The sequence below is a fragment of the Gopherus flavomarginatus genome, chromosome 3 (genome assembly GCF_025201925.1).
Source record: "Gopherus flavomarginatus isolate rGopFla2 chromosome 3, rGopFla2.mat.asm, whole genome shotgun sequence".
Classification (NCBI taxonomy): domain Eukaryota; kingdom Metazoa; phylum Chordata; order Testudines; family Testudinidae; genus Gopherus; species Gopherus flavomarginatus.
In genome coordinates, this window is record NC_066619.1 from 247,154,843 (window position 1) to 247,177,769 (window position 22,927).

Genomic DNA, 22,927 nt, shown 5'->3' on the forward strand with positions numbered 1-22,927 from the left:
CTTTTACTAAAGTTACAATGTAACACTTTTTTCAGCTTGAACACAATCCTTTTAGGTCCATAATTTTTTTTCTTCCCAAAAATGCATTATGAGTGGTTTTAACCAGGCGACAGAGTGTCTTCTATGACTATGTGAATGAGAGAACAAGTTGTATATGCAATAGCATACAGGACACTTATACTTGGGGGCCCTCAGTGTATACATACAGCTCCCATTAACATGGATGAGTTACACTTGTTCATCATGTACAAAGTAATCCTCCTTAGAATAAATTAGTACTTAATATTAGCCAGTGCTATGAAACATTTTAATAACTATTAGTATTAAAAAGAGTTACACATGCAATAAAGGTGAGAAACATTTTATGAGATCAGGTTCATAATGATAAATGCATGTTGTCATAATTTCTCACTGTCACGGTGTACTGCAGCCCTAACAGCATCTATTCTTGTAAAACACAACTGCAATCAAAAAGTTCAAAATTAATAGCTGTGAAATCGCAAGCACTCATAAGCATGTGTTTTTATCACTTCCATGCTGTGCAGATTGGGTACTCTTGTTATTTATTATTTGTGACAGCGAACAATTCCCACTTGCTTTAGTGCAAAAGCGAAGAGCTGTTCACATGTAACCAGTAAGGTGAAGAATAGATTTCAAACTGTTGGAATCATTTTGCAGGAACAAAATTACATGGATCATAGCAAAGCCTTCTTTCAATTCCCAAAACAGTGGTTGCCCCACTAGGCTTTTTAACTTTTATTCATTCCCTTCTTTAAAAGCTTCTCTCATAGCTAACATTCATATCTAACATGTTCTATGTTTGTACAGCACCTAGCACAATGGGGTCCTGGTCCATTACAAGGGATCCAAGGTGGTATGATAATACAAATATACTAATAATTTTTAAAACATGAAAATTTTCCTCATTTTGCAGATTACTATTAATATTGCCCTTGTGCTAGAACTTACACAAACCCTCTTTTGTAAAGTGCTTTGAGATTCATGAGTAAAAATGTTACATATAGTCTCTGCCCTGTACAGTTTATAAAACAGTCTAAGACCAAACTTAACAAGTGACTGACAACTAGTAGTAGGGAAAAGGAAGGAAGGAAGAGGGTAACAATAACAAATATGTGCTACTATAAGCTAACAGTGCGCTAAGTTTTATGGTTCAACTTGAGCTCATCTGTTGGCTACCCACTTCTGTTCCCAGAAATCTTGGCAAGGGACTCTGCATACATGTCAGATTTTTTAACAATATAAGTTTTCTATAAAACTAGCTCTATTTTAGTCTGAGTATGATTCTTTTTAAAATTATTATTATTTTTCCTGAGATTATTCTTAAGGAAATTAAATACATAGATCTCTCCAAATGGTGCATATTTCAAATTAGCAAAGAAGAAAGGTTAAGAGTAGTAACTGCACTATAATATGTCTCCATCTGATTTTAACATTAACTCACAGAAAAATCTATCATTTATCAAGACAGCAAAAGAGAACTGCCTGTGGGCAATACCATTATCAGTGCACAATTAGTTGCAGATTGAAGACACTAGCCTTAGATACATTCTCATGCTGGTAATCTGAATCCTAGTACATTGCAAACTGATGTCTCTTGATGAAATGCTATTTATTTAGCTACGGACAATTTGATTAGATGTAAGGGTAGTAATAACAAAACTAATAATTCCCAACGCTACATGAAATGGTGTTAGGTCAAATTTTAATTGAGATTTTTTAGTAGAGCATACAAAATTATAAAATGAAACAGGATATGTTACAAGAGAGGCTTTTATAGCAAAGTCATTTTCCCTTAGTTGGAAGAAAAAAACTGTGTGAATGCTAAAAAGAAGTCTTTTCTTCTGTCAATTACTATAAACCCATCACAAAGTATGAATTCCTAGTTCTTAATGCTAAGTCTTTCAAATCCTTGGACTTATTTCATTTATTTTTTTTCTTTGATAACAGATGGATTTTCTTTTATCCTTAGTAATTTGCATCAATAGTAGATCATGAAGTCTTATAAATACATAAAGCTTTTTAGAAACATTTGGTAGAGGGAAGCTTTAACTAGCCCTTTTATATTTATGTAACATTAATTCTCCAGGAAGGTTACCATTTAACTTGAAGATTTCAGTCACTTTATATACTTAATGAAGAACAAGTAAAAACATACACTCTAAATTCAGCACACTAGATTTCTATGGAAGTACCCTGAATTTCAGTGTTAGAATGTTCAAGATGAATGATCAGTACATTCAACAAAATCTGCACAGCCAGGGGAATATCACAAAACCCATTCCCTGTTGAATACCACACAAGTCAAAATCTATTTTCCAATACTCTGAATAAGCAGGCTAAGTAAATCTGTTCAATCTGTTTTACATGCAGGGAATTTCATATTGCTCTTTATCTTTTCCCACACAAAAGAAAAACTAGTGCTAGAAAAAGCATACTTTTAAATCATATTTAATAAATATATATTTAGAATTATCATAGTTTTGCAAACACAGTTAATCTTATTTGTTTTCCTTATTAGTAAGCTAAATATGAGTTCCTCCAAGTCATCTTTTTCTAAATTCAATATAGTAAAGGACAAACATATCATATAGTCATTCAAATAATACTTTTTTCTGTTTACAAAAATGCAAACAAATTATAAATTTGGGACCTGATGTACCACTGTGTAACTACAGCTTTATATGCTAATAACTTCCCTGAAGTCAAAGAGTAACAAGAGTATATTATGGTGTTTCACAGCAGTGAAATAAACCAGGGGTATCTGATCCTGCTCTCATAAGTCATTGAGAGTTTTGTTATTAACTTAAATGTGAGTAGGATCCCCAACCCATAGCTCTCATAAAAGGCCAAGAAGTATAAAGTAGGAATTGTTCTGATCTCACTTCTGCTTGTTTTACACCTGTTCAAGTGAGTTATTGATGTATGTGAGATCAGAATCATCCCCTTTGTCTCTGTGTATTAATTGTTAAGTTACAAGATGCACAGTATGTTTTATAATTGCTGGAAAAAATTGCTGATGGTTCATAGCCACAAAGAAAATGGATGCTGCTTAATTACGGACCCAGTTTTGTCATCCTTATGTACGCTAAGCATTACCTGTTCTATGAATAATCTAGTTTATTTCAATAGAACTACCTGTGAAGTAAAACATTACTCAATGTGAGTAAAGGTAGCAGATTCCGTCCCTTAGATGGCAGGCAGCAGAATGAAATTGCAAGTACATATTCAAATCATTTTTATGAATGAGTTTTCTAAATCTGTAAAACAGTTATATCCCAAGATCAGAATGGAAGGTTCACTGATTGAGCATGTAGTGACCTGTAATTAAATAGAGGTCTTGCAATTTCCAGTACAATTATTCCCACCTAACAAGAATTCACAAAATTACTTGCAGAAAAAATAACTTTTATTTCAAAGGAATCAATTACTGCCTTTTGGTAAACTCATAAGGCAATTGTAACATAATTATGTATTCATAAATTATCAATTATTTTGTTTTCATATCAACTAAAATCTCCTTTTTTTGATATAATGAAGTACACACATGCAATGTCACTACAACCTCTTTAGTGCACATAGAGGGAGATCAGGAGCTTTAGTCACCACTGTATTATTCAAATTTTACGTCCGTTATGAAAGTAATGGACTTGCACTAGCATAAAAGTGGAGTAACCCTCTAGAGAATCAAGCCAAATGCATGTGAAAAGCAGCAAAAAATAAAGATTGGGGGAGGTAAAAATAATAAAATATTAACTGACACTATTGTAATGAAAACACTGAAAAAAGAACAATTTAATTAAATGTCTATTATATTTGCACGTGCTATTGCTTCATTAGTCATGTTTCCATTTTTGTTCTTAATCTTCATTTTAGGAGACACAGATTTCAATGAGAACATTTGTTGTGGGTTAAACATAGCATACAGAATTAGCGTTTTAAACTTAGTAAATTACATAGATTTGCCTAGGCCAGATTTGGTCAATCAACATGCATGACCTCAACTGGGTGGCAAAGTTTTAATTTCAAAAGTAGCCAAGTATTTTAGGCCAAATCTGTCTCATTTGTATGCACACTAGGGGACAGCATACAACTGCATGTCCAGTAGATTAAACAAAGATGTCTGAGCATATATAGGCAGCATCGCCCATTAGTACGATCAAGAACATACTTAAGAATGGAGTTATACTCTCCTGAACCAAGAAACATAACTCTGGGACTATTAGAGGGGTAGCCGTGTTAGTCTGGATCTGTAAAAGCAGCAAAGAGTCCTGTGACATCTTATAGACTAACAGACATATTGGAGCATGAGCTTTCGTGGGTGAATACGTGCGCAAATTCGTCTGTTAGTCTATAATATGCCACAGGACTCTTGGCTGCTTTTTCTGGGAATATTGTTACAACAATAGTTCTGCATTTTGCATTTGATACAGGGCCAAATCCTGCTCACTATATTCAGGCAAGTAATATTGAACAACACAGTCAAGGTTCTAAACCATTAATCATGTAAAAGATGAGGTTTTGAAGTATTTCTTTTTGAGTTGTTGAATAAGTGCCAATAAAATAAAATCTTTACTACATAATAGATTATGCTTGCCAGTGTCAGGATAGACAAAGCTAAGTTTTAGGAAAAAATAAGTATAAAATGCTTGTTTTGAGCTCCTAATTTTCATTTATAAGATAATAATTAGTGTACTATTTGTGATCCTTTGTGAGAATAATAAAATTATGCATTGGAAGTCATGCCACAACAATATCTGTACAAGCTAATGTAAGGATGGCAGTAGAACAAGTTTCTGAGTGGGAAAATGACCGTTTTAAAGGATGAAAACAATGAAAAAGAAATCAGATAATTTTCTAAACTTTTCTGTTTTGAATCTGACTCAAAAGCCCAGTTCTGTTCAAACAAGACTGCATAGCCAATGTCAAGAATCCATAAGATTTTACTGGTTCCAAGCGTTTGGTTGGTTGGTTGGTTGGTTTTTTTCCCCCTTAGGGAAAAAAAACTGCACTTTTTAAGGAACTCTGGTTATTCAGTGTTCACATCTTGTATTAAATTATGTTTCCTGTTTTCTGAAAAGTGTGGGACAAACTCTACTCTCAAGTACAACTATGCAATCAGTCAGCTTCACTAAACTTGCACTGGTGTAACACAAGAAAGAATGTGGTCCCTAATTCAGTAAAGTACTTGCAACTACTCACATACTTAAAGTTAGGAACATGTTTAAGTAGCCCACTGAACTGGCATTTTGGTACTGAATGTGGTTTTGGATTTTTGATACTTGTAAGTGGCCTACAAAAGTAAAGTACAAAATTCCGTTACCAATATTTGCTGAATTTCCCCCAGGCTGAGAGAGGAACGAAGAACACAAAATACCTTAAAGCTTACTTTATTTTCTTTCACTCATGCAATTCTGATTATATCCATCCCCACCACTTTCAGCTGGCTCCCCTCCAATCTGATATGCCATCACACTGATACAATAGCAACCTCAGAAACACACTGGTTCCTGCACCTGCAGCTGCCCCATCACAGTAGGGATGTGTAAGTAAGTATTGTGGGTTGTTTTTTTTTTTGTAGAGTGTTTTTCCAAATTTCTTTTGCATTCAGATTTTTAAGATCAGAAGGGCTCATTTTGATAATTTTATATGACCTCCAGCATGTCACAGACTGTACATTTACATATTATGGTATTTGGTTTTAAATAATTTTGCAAATTTCAAAAATCCTAAAAATAGTAACAAACTCCAAGACTGGTTCTGTGGTATATATGACATACCAACATAGTACATGTTAAGGTATCAGGTCAGAGTGGAAGTTAACAAAGCAACATAGGAATGGGCATTGTGGAATCAATCTGAAAGTGAAAATAAAGATATTTTTGCATAATAACATTCTGAATGCCCTTCTTAAACTGGTTATTGGGGGCATTCAGCACATATTGGTAAAGATATATGAATTGGGTAATTTACTTTTGCAAGTCACCTTGCGTGGCATGGTCAATAAATATTAAGGTGTCACTTACATTCTGTGTAAAAGTTGGAATTGTTCTCTTACTATCTTTTGGTTCAAAAGAAATATTATGCAATGTAAATCTTTGTTTCCTTTTAGATATTAATTAATTAATGTGGGTGATAATTAAGACTGAGTTTAATAATGTCATTTCAAAATATTTGCAGAATGCAACATTTAGAGTAACACTACAAATGTCCAATACATGATATAACTAGGGACAACCGAATCTCTCACTTAGATAAGAGAAATCAAGCCAAATAAAAACGATACTGATCCCAGACGTATGATATACAAACTCTTGTTAGCGTATGAAACAGTAAAAAGATATGGAGAAGGTTATGTTGTAATTTATATGCAATATATTTTACCCATTCTAAGAATGAATACAGGGAATTCATTTTGTAGCTTTAACAGTTCCTCAACATTTACTATAAACAAAAGTTCTGAAAACATGCTTTAGAAGCCTGGCTGTAAGAAGCTGAACTGTATTTCTCAAATATGTGTAACAAAGTTGTACTTTAAGTATTTCCATAAGTAAAAGAAAAGAACATGACATGTTTAAACTAATTATAGTAAAGAAATTAGAGTGCTTCTAAAGGATTTAGGTAATTAGCTAACAAGGAAAATACCAACAAGATTTGAACTCTGAAGTGTGATGATTTATGATTATGTTTTACTGCAAAACCAAATCATGGCCAAGTTTTCTATTTAAGGGCAATGCGCTGAAAAATTAACCGCACAAACATTCTAAAACTTCCACCAATCAAATTTACAAGGAAATTTGCCTGTCGTTTCAGGGCAGAAGTTAGTCTGCAAAAATACTAGTCAGTCAAACCTGCAATAAATGTTGGGGCACAAGGTATCTAGGCAGGCAGAAAGGAAGAAGCATTTATATATACATATGCTTCAGTATCACAAGTGTATAAGGACCAATATTCTCCAACCCAATCATTCCACACTTTATATATATATATATTAATTCAGATATTTAATTTTTTGGAGCATTTTAATATGCTCAGGAAGGAAAAGGAAATACAAGTTCTGAGAATATGTTTGTATCAGTGGGTCATGATACAAAGACTGATGCAGCAATAACCAAATTGCTGAATGTCTTACTGGGCTAGACAAATATCCATACATACAGTCAGGGAGCTGTCAAAGTTAGTAAATCACATCCTATCCCTTTGAAGATGCCTGCTTTCCCACTTGCCCTCAACAATAGGCATTCTTTAGTCCTTCAAAGCATGACACTCCTCCTCTACTCAGATTCCATCCCTTTGGAGTGAGGGATGATTGTTGTAGTAAGTTAGCTTTTTGCACGCAGGACATGAGGGTTTCACTGAACAGGAAAATAAAGCCTTTACTTGTTAATTGAACACGTTGTGTTAAGTAGAGCTAATAAAAACTTCAAAAGATGTATCACCATGTTTAATTAGTCCCTGTTTCCAAAATGATTTGTTACTAAGTGACAAATATGGGCCATTTCTAAAACCAACTGTAGAATATTTACTATTTTGCAGACTGAAGACAGAACATTTACCTATGCTTTTAGAAACTTCTCTCCAAACTGTATCCATGTTATATGTTAAAATGTTACACCTCATCCCAAAGCTCCACACTTCTTTTCTACATTGAGCTAGTGCTAAAGTAAGATTTTTTTAAAACAGTGATTAGGCTCAAGAAAATTAGTCCAGGCACAAGTCATGCCCAACTTTACTCTTGGGGATTAGTCTGTATTTTTTATAAACTGTTTTACATACAATATTATGAAGAAAGAGGATGTTTGCTTGGCTGGTTAAATTGTACATTTAAGATTGACTGCTCCTTGATGCACCAGGCATAACCTCTCATTAACTTCAACAGGAGTTACAGGTACATACTGATGGGAGAATGGATACTTTATAATTACAACTCACATATATGATAACCAGCCATATACAATGTTTCCACAATCTAAGAGACTGTTAATGTACAATACCTGTGTAAACCGATTAACTGAATAGCATACTCAGAAGATTTTTTAAAAATTAATTTCTAAAAATTGTATTGTTATAGAGATGCAACTAGGCAGGCTTGTCACCACATTGAGGTGTGATAACAGTTTTCTTCACTAAGCAGCACATTTTCCAAATAGCAACAGCATGAGGGTAATTCATAAAGGATTATAGAATTGGATAGGCAACAATGTACCTCAAGCAAAGGGATAGTGACATTCACAGATTCTTACATAGCTCTTTCTAATCACACTGAAGGTGACATATATTTCTTTGAAAAAGCATCCAGAATATTTTAAAGATCCTATTCTTCAGAAATCACCTTTGCATAGCAAATAAAAGAGAAACCAGTGGACATCAACAGACCAAACAAAAAAAAAAAAAGGAGGAGGGGGACCTCTAGCAGAGGTTAACATGAAAATCTCACATACATGCCTAAAAGTTTCAGTGGACGAAATTTGCCCAAATATCTTTTCATGTGTTTGTCTATTGTTTTGCATTATAAAGCAAAGTGGAATATAACTTACAAAGATTAATTGACAAGCGATACTGCATAATAGACAATTATTACTTCTAGTTTACAATTATGATTAGGGAGACAATCCTCCAAGCTGCTGATTGCTTCTGCGATGTGCTGAACTGCCTTAACTTCTATTGTCTTTGCTGGAAGTTAAAGGTGTTGTTCATCATCTCACAGGCAGTGTTTAGCATCTTGAAGATCAGGTCATCAGGTCTCCATTGAGCAAAGCACTTGCCTAAATCCAGGCCTGTTCATCAAAGCACTTATGCATATGCTTAATTCTAGGCAAATGTTTAAATCCCACTGAAGATAATGGGACTTAATCATTTGCTTCAAGTTAAGCATGTGGTTAAGTGTTTTGCTGAATAGGGATGGACTGCTAAATCAGGGTCTAAAATAATATACTATTTTGGACAGAAACTTCATATTAATAAGACAAGAACAGTCTTGAAAGAAGCTCCTTTAAGGTAATTCAGGAGGGAAAAATAGAGATTTGTTGTAAAGTGAAGGTTAAATATGATGTGTCTAATGCTTTAATATCTAACTAAACTTTATTAAAATTAAGTAGTGTATCCAATACAAAATTTAGTTTTAAAATCTATTATTTTTAATTCTTATGCCAAGAGGTGTTTTTTTTTGTTGTTGATTTTTGTGGTTTATAGTGTCTTATATGGTACTGCACCAAACAAAATGCCCTGAAGAACTAAGGATGAGGTACTAAACTCTAAAACTAAATATATGTTGCCTTAAAGAAAAAAAGTACACCACAACACGAAACCAGAATGGAAAGGCATTACAAGTACTCACTTGAGCACACCATTTGGTCCTGTAAATGGAGACCTTTCCCCTGACAACAATATTGTGGGTATGAAGATGTATCAATTACCAAGTCTAATTACATTAATGGATAATGGATATCACCCTCATCTACTTCAGGAAGGGCACTTCCTGGTTTGTCTGTTTACTTGTCTTTAAAACTTTATGTACTTTCCAATCTCTCCATGGAATAAAGGCAACTGTCAATGAGTAAACAAGGAAAGACATGCAAGTTTCAGCTAATCTCTTGCTGTAATATGCATGCTAATATTCCACTTGTTTTACCTTGCATGTACAATTAAACTAAGATAAAATTAATACTATTTGATAGTAGCTGATTTCTAAATGTGTCATCTTTCCTTCTAAACAAGATACTGAGCATGAATATCACCTGGTTTAAGGGTTCAAGAATATGAATACCTACTCTGGTGAGTCAGTCAATGCTCAAATTTTAATGTTTGAGATATGAAAAGTTCAGGTTATTTATATAAATCTCCTCCTGATATACTCATTATTATGTTAAAATAAAATTTAAAATAAATAAAAGCACAAGAGCAATGTCACTCAGCAGCAAGTTAGCAAGTGCCCATAGGATGGCTGTAACAGAAATAGTCTGCCAAAAAAATTCTATCCTGTAAGCTTTTATTTAACATTATTCTTACTGTCCTCTGAGTTAATACCCACTGTCCTGCCTTTAATTTATATGCATGTTTGTGTGTGTGTGTATGCTGACCATTCCAAGAAGTTATTTATTTTATCCAAAGAAAACTTCAGTTACAATACTTATAAAGATATTAAACCAAAATGTTGAGTAATGTCAACTTTATATTTCAAATAAGTCCTGTGTTAAAACATTAAAATATCACTCACAGATTACTCAATTATATTGAGCTTTATAACCAAACTACTGTCACAAAAAGCTGTCGGACCTTAACTGAGACATGGGGTTGGGGGGAAGGGAACTGTTTTAAACTAGATAAATTAAGAGGTTTTTCTTGATGTGTTCCTTCCACTTCGATGGTTGTAAAAGTGTAGTAAGCTATTTTCTTCTCCAAGGACATCTCATAATGTATTATACATCAAAAATATTTCCTGGGAAAATATTCTAAATAATTTAATAAACAAGATACAATCAATATATGTTTGCACAGTAACCTCAAAGAAAGCACTTATCAGCACAAGTAGTCATTTGTATAGTCTAATCTCTTACCAGTTCCTACATTTAATACACAACCCATATTTTTCACTAAAAACAAATTAGACTTTTGACAGTCTTTAATTCATATTTTGAGATGAATTCTGGCAGCAAGAAAGATTTAGTATCTGATTAGCATGGATTATACTTCATGTGTTGGCATAATGATCACTAAAAAGGCATCATCTACTATGTGTTTAATAAACCTTAGTGGATGGAAGCTTGTGAACTTTTATAGTATTTTACATTTTATATAGGCAATATTTTCAAAAGTAAATTTATAATGGTCTCCCTGGGAAAAAGTTAAAGAAATGTTTTGCCAAAAAATTACTATGTCAAATGTTCTGTAAAACATTAATATGACTAGTAAAACAACATACACAAAAAATATTAGCAAATATTATATCAATCACACCAGTTTTGTAGCTCAGCTGAAAGAATGAATGGCTTGTGAAATTCACTTCTACTAACACCATGCAGAATGCAAATACTGGTTGCATATTATAAAAGTCAATTTCAGTACACCAACAGACATCTCAAAGTATAAACATGTAGTTGTGTACCATATCTGCATGTTAATAAGTGGGAAAGAAAGCATTTTTGTCAAATTTGACAGATTTTCCATGTTCCAAACTTGGCACCATAGTTGCATGAATCTGCATTCATTTATCTATAGTATCATGCATAATGTGCATAGTAGTTGAGAAAACTTTCATCATGTTCATCTTACACAGATCCTCTCCTCCCCCACATGACAGTGCCAACCACAAAACATTTTTCTTAGCATATAAACTCCCAGCAAAGTCAGTCAAGGAAAATGATCTCAGCTCAAAATTCAACCTATGCTTTATAAAATAAAAATATAGGTTTGAATTATTATAATAGCCTGATTCTCCACTATGTTACACCAATTTGGTGCCAGGTATTACACTGGCATCTTCCTTTTATACTGGCAGAACTCCATTGACTTTGATTTACATCAATGTAACTAAGATCAGAATCAGACACTTGTATCGCCCTTAAGTTCAGAAATATTTTACTGAGTTGGTGATACCACAGAAGTCAGTACCACCGCTACTGACATTCAGATACTACTCAGTGTGATTGAGGGTGGCACAACTGGGGCCTTATTAATTTAATAGAGGTGAAAACATTATCTAATATCCTCCAAATCAGTTTAACTACTATAGAAGTAGGAGCCAATTCTGAGCTCACTTTCACTTATTAAGAGTCAGTCTTCTGAAATCAATGGTATTAGTGGTATAAAGAAAAAGATCACAATCAGGCACATATATTATAGAGAGATCTGAATCTTAATGAATTACCCATAATTAGATCCCCCAACCTTTAAACATGGTGGCTGCAAATTCACACACATATATACACAATGCCATAGAGAGTGTGAATGAAGTCAGACACAGCTCCCTCTCTCAGTAGGAGCCTGGTGCCTGGGTTGCAGGAAAGAATTCTCTCTCTCAATGGAACCTTGTTGACTAGTGGATGCACCTCCCTCTGAAAGAAAGATACCGATGGCTGCCTGTTTCAAAGGGACTCTGGTGGCTGGCTGAGTGTATGTGGGTGGTGGTGGCAGTGGGTAATGGGGATGTCTCTGTTTCCCTTACCTGCCTGTTGTGCCTACTACTGGCTGGTTATCTGTGGCTTGAAGACTGTGTAGTGAGGGGGAGGATGTCTGCAGCTCTCACGTTGTTCTGGTTGTTAGCTGGATGTGTGTGTTGGAGGCTGATAAGGAGGTCTCAGATTCCCTTCTAGGGGTTTACTCGGTAGTTGGCTTGGAGGGAGGGGCCCCTCTGCCCTCACTCTCATGACCTATACCGTTTGCTACAGGCTGCCTCCTATGTTTGTGAAGCATGGGAGGAGGAGTAATTTTAGTGGGGAGTCCCCTACTCCTCTGTCTGCTCATTACTTACTGCCACTCAGCTGGCAGGCTGTGTGGCGTGAAGGAGGGGATGGGGTATCTTTGGTTTCCTTACTTGCCAGCTGTACTTGCCGCTGGCTACCCTGGCTGCCTGCACGGAGAAGTACGGAAAAGTACAAAGGGGATCCCCTGACTGACTCTCTCCCTCGCTTACAACAGTTGGTGCTGGCTAGAGCGCTGCCTCTGTCTGAGTGTAACAGGGAGGGTTCCCAGCTCCCACAGCTACTTGCTGGGGATGGGAGTGCTAGCTGTGTGGAAGTGATTAGGGGGTGACCCCAGCACTCTTACCTGCTTGCTGTACTTGCTGCTGGCCTGACAGCTGTACTCGGAGCAGTGGTCCGATCCAATGGAGATGTTGTCTCCTGCCCCCACAAAAGTATTGGCCGGGGGCAGTTCCTGAACGGCCTGGTGCTTTTTCCCGGCGGTGGGGGACTGCGGGTGAAGCTGGACAGTGGGCAGCGGCGAGCTGGATTTGTAATGCCTGGCCAGGTCCGGGCTGCCCGGGCCGCCGTTGACCGAGCGGTACCGGCCCATGCTGGGGCTGTCGGAGAGCTTTTCGTTGACGCTGTCGTAGCGCTGCCCGTTGGGCTTGGAGGCCTCCACGGTGACGATGCTGCTGTAGAGGGGCTGCTTGCCCTTCTTGCCTTTCTTGTCCTTCTTGGGCTTCTTGGCCTTGTCGTGCTGCTGCGGGGTGAAGAAGTCCTCATGGTCTTTCTTGCCCGCCTCGTAGCCGTGCTTTCCCTTGGAGCGGCAGTACCGGGCCATGACCACCACCAGGATGAGCAGGATCACCGTCATGATGCCGGCCACCACCCCGATGACGATGCTGAGCCTCTGCTTGCTCAGCTCGTAGCTGGGGTCGCCGGCGATGTCCTGGGCCAGGGGCGTGTGCAGGCTGCGGGCCACCTGGCTCTCCACCGCGGTGGCGTTGGAAAGGCTCTCGTTGACGAAGACATGGAGCAAGGCGGTGGTGGACTGGGGCGGCTGGCCGCTGTCGTTCACCTGCACCACCAGGCGGTGCAGGCCATAGTGCTTGGGGGCCAGCTTGCCCACCAGCGACACCACGCCGCTGGCCGGGTCGATCTCGAAGAGCTTGAAGGGGTTGCCCCCGATGATGCTGAAGTTGAGGTCGGCGTTGAGGCCTGTGTCCGCGTCGGTGGCCAGCACGGTGGCCACCACAGTGCGCAGGTTGCTGGACGGGGGCAGCACGGTGTAGGAGCTGTTGCTGGGGAAAGTGACGGCGGGCGGGTTGTCGTTCTCGTCCATCACGAAGAGGGAGACAGTGGCGGTGGCCGAGCGGGGCGGCTCCCCTCCGTCCACCGCCTTGACCTTGAAGGTGTAGCTGGTCTGCTGCTCCCGGTCGAAGGAGACGGTGGAGTAGATGGTGCCGGTGTCGTTCTCGATGGAGAAGATCCCGGCGGCCTGGTCCTGCTCTCCGGGCTGGATGGAGAGGCTGAGCTCGGCGTTGCGGCCCCGGTCGGCGTCCATCACTGTCACCATGCCCACGGGGCTGTTGGGCTGCAGGTTCTCCTTCACGTAGAAGGTGAACACGTCCTGCATGAAGCGCGGCTCGTTGTCGTTGCGGTCGGCCACCCGCACCACCACAGTGGTGGAGCCCTGCAGGACCGGCACCCCCTTGTCCCGGGCTGTCACTTGGAACTCGTAGGTGTCGCGCTGCTCGCGGTCCAGCACCGCCTGCACCAGCACGTCCCCGGAGTCCGGGTCGATGCTGAAGATGCCGCCGGGCGCCTCCGAGGAGAGAGGCGAGGGCTCCAGCGAGTAGAAGATCTCGGCGTTCTTGCCGCTGTCCGCGTCCGTGGCCGCCACCGTGGCCACCCTCTCCCCAGGTGAGTTGTTCTCCGGGAAGGAGACCTCCAACACGGCCTGGCCGAACACCGGCGGGTTGTCGTTGGTGTCCGCCACCCGCACCAGCAGCGAGTTGTTGCTGGACAGGCTGGGGCTGCCCGAGTCCACGGCCACGATCACCACGTTGTAGTCACGGATGGCCTCGTAGTCGAGCGGGGCCGAGGTGTGCAGGAAGTACTTGCGCTTGTTCTGAGGCTCCCCCTCGCCCTCGCTGGCCGGCTTGAGCTGGAAGGGCACGTCCCCTACCACTGTGCAGGTCACCACCCCGTTCTCGCCCTGGTCGCGGTCGGACACCTGCACCAGGGCGATGGGGGTGTCCACCAGCACGTCCTCGGCCACGCTGGCCACCCCGTCCCGCAGCGGGATGCGGCCGATCTTACGGATGTCGATGGTGGGCACATTGTCATTCTCGTCGCGGATGTTCAGCACCACCGTGGCCTTGTCGGTCTTGGGCGGCTGGCCCCGGTCTCGGGCCATGACGGTGAAGCGAAGCTGGTTCACCTCCTCCCGGTCGATGCGGTGCAAGACGCTGAGCCAGCCCGAGGTCTCGTCCAGCCGCAGCAGGCGCCGCACCGACTCGGTGGCGGCCCCGAAGACGTACTCGATCTGCCCGTTCACCCCCACGTCCAGGTCGGTGGCCCGCAGCTGCAGGATGGGGGTCCCGGGGCTGCTGTTCTCCGCCAGGTCCGCCTCGTAGACGCTCTTCTCAAAGCGGGGGCTGTTGTCGTTCACGTCGGTGATCAGCACCCTCAGGATGGCCTGGGAGGAGCGGGCCGGGTCGCCGCCGTCCCGCACCCTCAGGCTCAGTTCATAGGAGTCCCTCTGCTCTCGGTCCAGCGCCCCCTTGACAATCAGCTGCGGCTGCTTCTCCCCGTCAGGGGTGTCGGCCACCTGCAGCTCGAACACGCTGCTGCGGGCCGCCCCGTCCGGCTCCTGCCTCCTCTTACTGCCACCGGGGTAGAGGGGGCTCTCAGCGGCAGAAGCCGACCCCCCTCCTCCGCGTCTGCCCCCGTCGCCGCCGGGCTCCTGCAGCAGCTCGTAGCGCTCGATGCCGTTGCGACCGAAGTCTCTGTCGGTGGCAGTGGGGAGCAGATAGAGGGTCCCTACGGGCCGGTTCTCCTCCACGGTAAGGGTGAGGACAGGCGAGGGGAAGGTGGGGGTGTTGTCGTTGATGTCCAGGATGATGACCCGGCCCTCGAAGAGGTCCACCCAGCTCTGCGAAGGGCCGATTACCGAGACCTCGAAGTCCAGGAAGCACTCGTTCTCATCGAAGATCATCTGGCACTGCGGCAGCTTCTCGCGGTCTATGCGCCGCTCAGTGGTGCTCAGCTCCCCGGTCATGTTATCGATCTTCAGGTAGTCGGAGCCCGACTCCAGGCTGAATGTCACCTCTCCAGAGCCCGTTACGATGCCCAGGTCCGAAGCCACGTTGCCTATGCGGATGTCGGCAGGTCCTTCCTCGGCCAGCCGGTACCTCAGCAGCTGCTTGGCCGCGGCCAGGCTGACCCAGAGTGGAGGAGGCAGCAGGAGCAAGAAGCAGCAGCAGCAGCAATGCACAAAGCCAAAGAGAGTCCGCATCTTCCTCATCTTCTTCGCACCAAAAACCCCCTCCTCTTTCCCACCAACTCCCCTGACAAGCAACAGAAATGCTCAGCGTGCGGATGATCAATTATAAAATCCTTCTCTTCCGGGAAACTTATTGTCTCATAACTGGTGCAATCGGTGAGCAAAACCCTGATGTTGGCTCTTCTCCCTTCCTTCCAGTTGCAATATGCTTACAGTTCATGGGACAGTGTATTTTGCTTTTTAAAGATTCATCTCAACAGATAGGACGAAATTTTCCTCCTCCTCCTCCTCTCTGGATGTACTGTAATCACTTTGCAAGGTTTGTAATAAAAGCAGGAGCAGCACGGTGCTATTCGAAGCCCCCCTCCCCCAGGTCGTCTTCTTTGCTCCTAGAGTTAAGTACAATTTACACTCTTCTCGCCTCTGTCTCTCTCAGCCGTTTACGACTAGGGCATTAGCTCTTTTCTTTCCCCACTCTGCACGCACACGGAAAAAAAAATGTGAATCATCTCATTCAAAGGGGTTGTGTCCGGAAAACTCCCAATCCTTTTAGCAATGGGCAAAAAATAACTGATTAAAAATAAAATAAAAAACAAATTAAAATACAAAAAAAATCCCCAATAATATCGGTAGCTGTACAGTGGGTAGGCGAGAACCCCTTATATCACAGAGCAGTCCACAGAAAATCCCCTTCGGTTAGCAGAAAAGCACCCAAATCCATCTTCACAGATCGCCTAAAATGTTCAGTTCTTTCTCCGTAGAGGATTTTTTTTAAATAACTCTGCGCAAGGTCATTAGTCACAAAGGAACGATACAAAAACTGCAGAAGCAGTTTGCCCAGAATTTCCAAGGCTGGAGCAATGCACATACACACACACAAAACAGTCCCAAGTTTGTTTTTGCATCCGCAGTTTGTGTGTGCCTTACCTGCATTTGCACTGCATGTGTTATGGCAATCTGGATCTGCAGCACTGTGAGAGCGATTCACAAATGAGATTGCAGTCTCTCTCTCTCTCTCTTTTTCTCTCTCTCTCTCTTCCTTTCCGTCCCAATGCAGGTAACCAGATCTGAACTTGATCCTTTCAGTTCAAAGGTTAGCAACAAAGCTATGTGTCCAAAGGCGATTATTGCTTTGCTCTCTCGTTAATATACCCTGAGCGGAACGAGATGTAACTGGATCCCCCACGTGAATTAACAGATTCTGAATTACATCCATATAAGCGGAATGGCAAAGGGGAGGGGGGAAGAACCGCTTTGCGATTTATAAAAATGCAGTCCTCTTTGCAAAGAAAATAATACCAGTCAATTGTTTCTTCTGAACCCCACCGCCTCGGCGGGTGAAATCTGTAGTTGTGCCTCCCCTCTTGTGCCTTTCAGAGAAGTGTGGTTCAGGCGCTTTCACAGCAAAGCGGCTTGTGCTTTAAAATGTTGAATGGCAACTGAGGCGCCGCTTCCCACTCGGAAAAAAGCAGTAAACCAGCAAGTTTGCCCAAAGTGGTGGGAGCTGCTGGAGCCTCTCTTGGCGGCTCTTCCCTGACGCTGCAGCAGCAGAGCCGCCTGCGCTACACACGCCGAGAGAGGGAGGGAGGCAGGGAGGACGAGCCAAGCGCTGCACTCCAGAAAGCCCAGCCTTACCCTCTGCTGCTGCAAGTGGGATAGCTGCTGATCGCAAAACACCAGCCCAGTCTTCAAACCCATCCTTGGTACACACCACAGTGCTGATGCTGTTGCTCTCTCTAACCCATGGTCTCCCGTGATTTCTTCCCCCTCAAGCCGCCACCACCACCACCTTCTGACTCTTCAATGATCAATTATTGTTAAGCAAATTGTTGTTCTTCCTCTTATTTTAGAGCCCCTCCGTGCGCTGGGGACGGCATTTTGTGGCATCATGTTGGTCAAACAATTCATTTTGCATAGATTCGCACCTTTTTCTGTCCGCTGGTGCTTTTCTAGCCAGATGCTGAGCTGCAGTGACTGTAACAGGATCAAACTCCAAGGAGGAAAGGGGAGTGCGTTAGAGATCTCAGGATTTCGCTGGTCTGTTCCCCAGTGCTGGCGGTTTTCTTTTTGTTGTGGCTCTTTCAGTGATTTGAATGCACATCTTCAACGGCATCTGTGTGTTTCTTGGGAAAATGGACCCTCAGAGAAAGAGAGAATGTGTGTGGGAAGGATGGGGGAGGGTTAGGAGAATAAACACATGTAAGTAGAAGTAATAGATTTAATTCTGAATAGGGACTTGCTGCTTCAGTGATTGCTAAAACGTAGTGTCGCCTACCTGGGTAAGTAAGAAATCAACTTTAATGTGAAAGACCTCGACACAACTTTGCTTATCCTTGCGTCCCTAGTTCACTTTCTCCTTCTTTTGACTTTGTGCCACTTAATTGCCCATGGCATTTGCATGCCTCTGCTCTTTTGGTTGATGTCTGGCTCTCAGACCTGTCCCTTCCATTCGCATTCAACAGAGCACGGAGGGAGACTCAGGCTGGTGAGAGAGGACGGACCAGGGCATGCGTGGGGCAGGAAGTGGGGAATCTTGCTTTCCCAGTCCTGCAAACATGTTCAGGAGAACAAACCCCAGAGGCAGGGGCGACTCCAGGCCCCAGCACGCCAAGCGCGTGCTTGGGGCGGCATGCCCCGGGGTTCGCTCTGCTGGTCGCTGGGAGGGCGGCAGGCAGCTCCGGTGGACCTCCCGCAGGCTGCCTGCGGAGGGTCCGCTGGTCCCGCGGCTTCGGTGAAGCCGCCCCTGCCCAAAGCTATTTATTTTTTAAATAAAAACATGAAGACAAATATGCCCAAACGTCTTTCTTTATACTGATGACACATTTGTGCTAAAGCAGCCGGATGTGCTTAGGTGATTCAGAACAATGATCACAATGAGTCTAGCTTGCTGTCTATTTCATGTGGGGAGGAGAAAGCGAGGTTTCCACCTCTTGCCTGTGCGAACTGCAGCCACCCACAGAGACAGTATGTGTATCTACGGAGTGTGAGCCGGGGAATGAGTGTCTGAGTGTTCCCCACTCCCTGCCGTGCCAGGGCTAAACAGGACTCTCTCCTGTGTAGGCGGATGCTACAGCTCCTGCGTCGCTCACTGGCTGGCCAAGCTCTGGGACTCCTCCTCCTGCTGTGCTGATGCCAGGAACCGCTCAGCTTTATATCTGCAGCATCAGCTAGAAAGCCCAGCTTGGCGCAGGCTCAGTGTTCACCGCCGCAGTCCGGGCTGCAGGAGGGGGCTCCAGGAGCTCGGCACCTTCGCATAGGGTTAAGTGGGATTAATACGAAATCCCCATTATATTTGCCAAGCAACTTGACTGTCTCGAAATTCCCCCTCGCTGTCCGGGAAGAGGAATCTTGTCCGCACTAATCCCGCCATGCCAATAGGAATACCGGCGGCATGCTGCATTGCACTGGTCCCTGCACATGCTACACATTTCCATCCCTCGCTCCAGCCGCTGCCTCCCTCCCTGCTTTTCAACGCAGCCGGAAAACTTAATGCGTTCCCTTGTGGGAGGGGTGAGGCGAAAAAGCTTTTAACCTCCCGGCCATAAACTTTACTCGGCTTCCTGTGTGTTGAAACATTTGCACAGCACAGCCGCTCACTCCCCCAGCATCGTGTCTCATGGGCACACGGCTACCGCAGTCTGGTTTGCTGGGGAGCCTGTTTCAAATGAATAAGCGGGTTCTTTCTCTTGCCCTGTGCAACCTGCCCCATGCGCGCACCCGCGCGCACACCCCCGCCTTGTGTATTATCTCCCCACGCTCTGTCCTCCCCCTTCACGTGCAATATCTCCCAGCGTGCAATGCCTGCTTGCTCGGGAGCGCAGCGTCCTTCACAGCGGATTGGTTCCTCTTTCGGAGCAGAGGTAACAGCGCCCCCACCCCCTTCTCTCCCCTATGCGGGCGGCCGGCCGGCGTGGGAAATGGATCTGACGTGCTCTGCGTGGTGGATGGGCAGCGCTGCCTTTGGGCTTCGTGCCCTCGCTACGCGGCGAGGAGAAGGAGTCGGGTCCGCGTTGTGTGTGCTGGCCGTTTGTCTGGAGGGAGAAGGAATCGGAGCCCCTTGCTTCCGCTCCCCGCCTCGTACGCCAGCTCGGTAGCTTTAGGGCCCCACCACCTGTGGTCAGTGCCTCACTCTCCGCAGGTCCAAGCCGGCTAGTTCAGGCGGTGGAGATTTGCCCCTTTGGCCAAGACTGATGAGCGAGGGAGCCCCCCCCCCCCACCGTGACACATTCGGGGGGTTGAGTCTAGGGAAGTGGGATCGCACGTGCCATGGGCTGCAATTAATAAAATAGCCCAAGAGGCTGGCGACCGCACTAAAAGAAGCAACTGAGAGCTTGCGTCTTTAAAGGGAACATCTCATCATACTGGCGAGAAGGGAGCTTGTGTGGGGACTAACGTCCATCTGACATTTCTAGCCTCCATTATGCACGGGAAATCCCTTTAAAGCCATCACTGGGCTTTTTTCTCCTCTCCCCTGCAGCTCTAGGGTTCCCTCTGCGGTAGCTTACAGATTGTGTAATTGTATCTGTTGATTAGAATAGTTAAAGTCCTTTGGTAAATATGCAAATATAATGAATCTTTAGCTTGTTTCAATTTCTCGGCGGAGCCCGATTTCATCTTTCGTGCCTACCAACTCTGCTGGAGTTGGCTATTTTCCTCCTCCTCCCCCTCAGCACAATTTGTTCTTTTGCCGTTCGGGAATGTCGATGTCACACTGGAAAATAGCATTTAGGATTAGTAATGGAGTCCAGTCTCGAAGAAAAGAGACCAAATAAAAGGGGGGGGGGGGGGCAGTACCCGGAAAATAAAGTGGGTCCTGAAGGCAGAATCTCAGGTGGGTTTTCACTGAATGGAGATGGCATAGTCACAATAATATTAGGAAAAGGTTAAATACAGTAAACATGATAGCCAATTCTAGGGAAAAAATATAAAGCAGTTAAAGCAGTTTGACAGGAAAGGAGAAACTGACTCAAGAACTCCACCAAGGGACAAACAGATGAAATAACACCACAACGGCACCAAATCTGTGTTGACCTTTTTCATCTTTAAGAGTGTCTTGCTGATTTTTTTCATTTTTGTAATGGTCTCCCACCTCCCTTCCTTCAACACCCTCTCTCCCTTCCTTAGTTTGTTAAAGTGAATATACTAGGAGCATAGTTGGGTTGGGTTGGAACAAATGCTGACACTTGCCAGTGTCTTTCACAGCCTTGAAACCATTTTTGCAGTATAGTGACATGTAATACACCAAAGTGATTAAATTATTCGTTGCAATAATAGCCTTTGTGATGGACAGTAAAAACTAAGAATTTAAATAAGGAAACCACTGATTTCCTTTTAAACTGCTTATAATTGCTTGCTTGCTTGGCTATTTAATTGGGCACTAGCCAAACATAAAGCAGCTTATTTAAATCAGACAATTCTCTACCATTGTTTGTTATACTCTGGAAAGACTAGGGTTAAAAAATATTACTAGATAGAACAATAATTGTTGGCTGTTTGCAACAGAGAATAGGTAGCTGTAGTTAAACTGTGTAAGTGTTTAATTAAAACTTTACATCCCTAGGACAACATTTGAACTTGTCTTATTAAAAGGAATAAAAAATGGTTTTCATCCAGGGATGATCCCATTGCCCTTTCTGATTTTCAGATTTATAGAGGTTGCTTTGAGATTTAGAATAACATTTAGCAAAATGTGGTTTCCCAGTTTATTTGTGTTTAGCAAGATTTTAACAATTCATATTATTATTCTTTACAAATCACAGTGATTTAGCCTGAAGATAATTTTCCAAATAAAAATCTTTCCATATAGTATTGGTTTTAAAATATCATCCATAGAGAAACAGTGAAATTTGCCTATTTGAAAAAAAGGAAGTCTAATATGTTTAGCTAGGCTGCAAGAGATAGGTAGATTTACTTTAAAATCTCAAGGCCATTAGTAAAAGCTTTTTTTTTTTTTTTTACTGTATATGGGTTTACATAGTGGGCCAGATTTTGCCTTGATTTACACTTCTTATGCACCCCATTGACTTCACTGGAGTCGCAAGGGCTGAATTTGGCCCATAATTTTATATTCTTATTTATAATTAAACTACATTTCCATTCCTGGAAATCCAAAATAAGTTATAGGAAAAGGACATTGAAGAGGACAAATTCGAGTGATGCAAACCTATAAGTATCTCCATGTCAAAACTGAAAGAGATTTCAGAATTATTAGTACCCTACATAGGAAATAAATCATAAGGACATATCCAGGAGATAAACAAAGTAGGATTCAAATAAAATACCAGAGACTAAAATATAATTTTGGAGAAACAGAATGAAAAAAGGTAATTTTTTCATAAAAATAATAAATGGGGACAGTTTGAATATATGCTAATACCACTACCATAGGAATATTTCACAGTGTTGCTGTCATTTTTCGAAAGAACTTAGATAATATAGGTCCTTTGATTATATAATCTGTTGTGTATTGCTATGATAGTGATCTTATCAGTCAGAAATGAATATTAAAGTTTCAAAATTACTTGATCATGTTATTATGATTTGCATGGCATTTATAGCAGTCAAAGGAGTTTCCTTATTTGTAAGTAGATATATTATGCTTTTCATTGTCAATTTTTTTTAGAATGTGGATTTTCACAAGAACTAATAACCATTCAATTTACTAGCACTATTCAACATTTGTAATATTTTTTTAAGTAGGTGACAGAAATGTGCATCAGTATCATAAACATATTGGAGTAAAACAACAGCTGAGCACTCAGTGAATTTTTTTAAGGTCAGATACACTCTGATGATTTTCCCCTGCTGTCTCAGAATTCAGGATTATCTAATAAAGCTTTTGTGAATAACAAAATAAATAATTGTGTAAGATCACAAATTGTAGCATACTACAGGTGCAAACATATCAATTACAAATGCATTTTCAAATGTTTAAAAATCAATTCACTTATTTCACTTGCTCATTGAGGCTTGAGTTTAGGATTCCATGTTTCCCTAAAAA

At 42.2% G+C, this 22,927-nt stretch overlaps 1 protein-coding gene across 5 annotated transcripts in view; it reads right to left on the minus strand.

Moving 5' to 3' along the window:
- The window catches only part of PCDH7 (protocadherin 7), a 400,142-nt gene extending 382,116 nt beyond the window's left edge, over window positions 1-18,026 (minus strand). For all 5 annotated transcript variants that reach the window (XM_050947388.1, XM_050947387.1, XM_050947386.1 and 2 more), the window contains exon 1: window positions 12,784-18,026. In XM_050947388.1, the coding sequence (XP_050803345.1) occupies window positions 12,784-15,948 (3,165 nt within the window). In that variant the 5' untranslated portion in view covers window positions 15,949-18,026. The remainder of the gene's footprint in view (window positions 1-12,783) is intronic.
- Window positions 18,027-22,927: the final 4,901 nt, after the last annotated feature.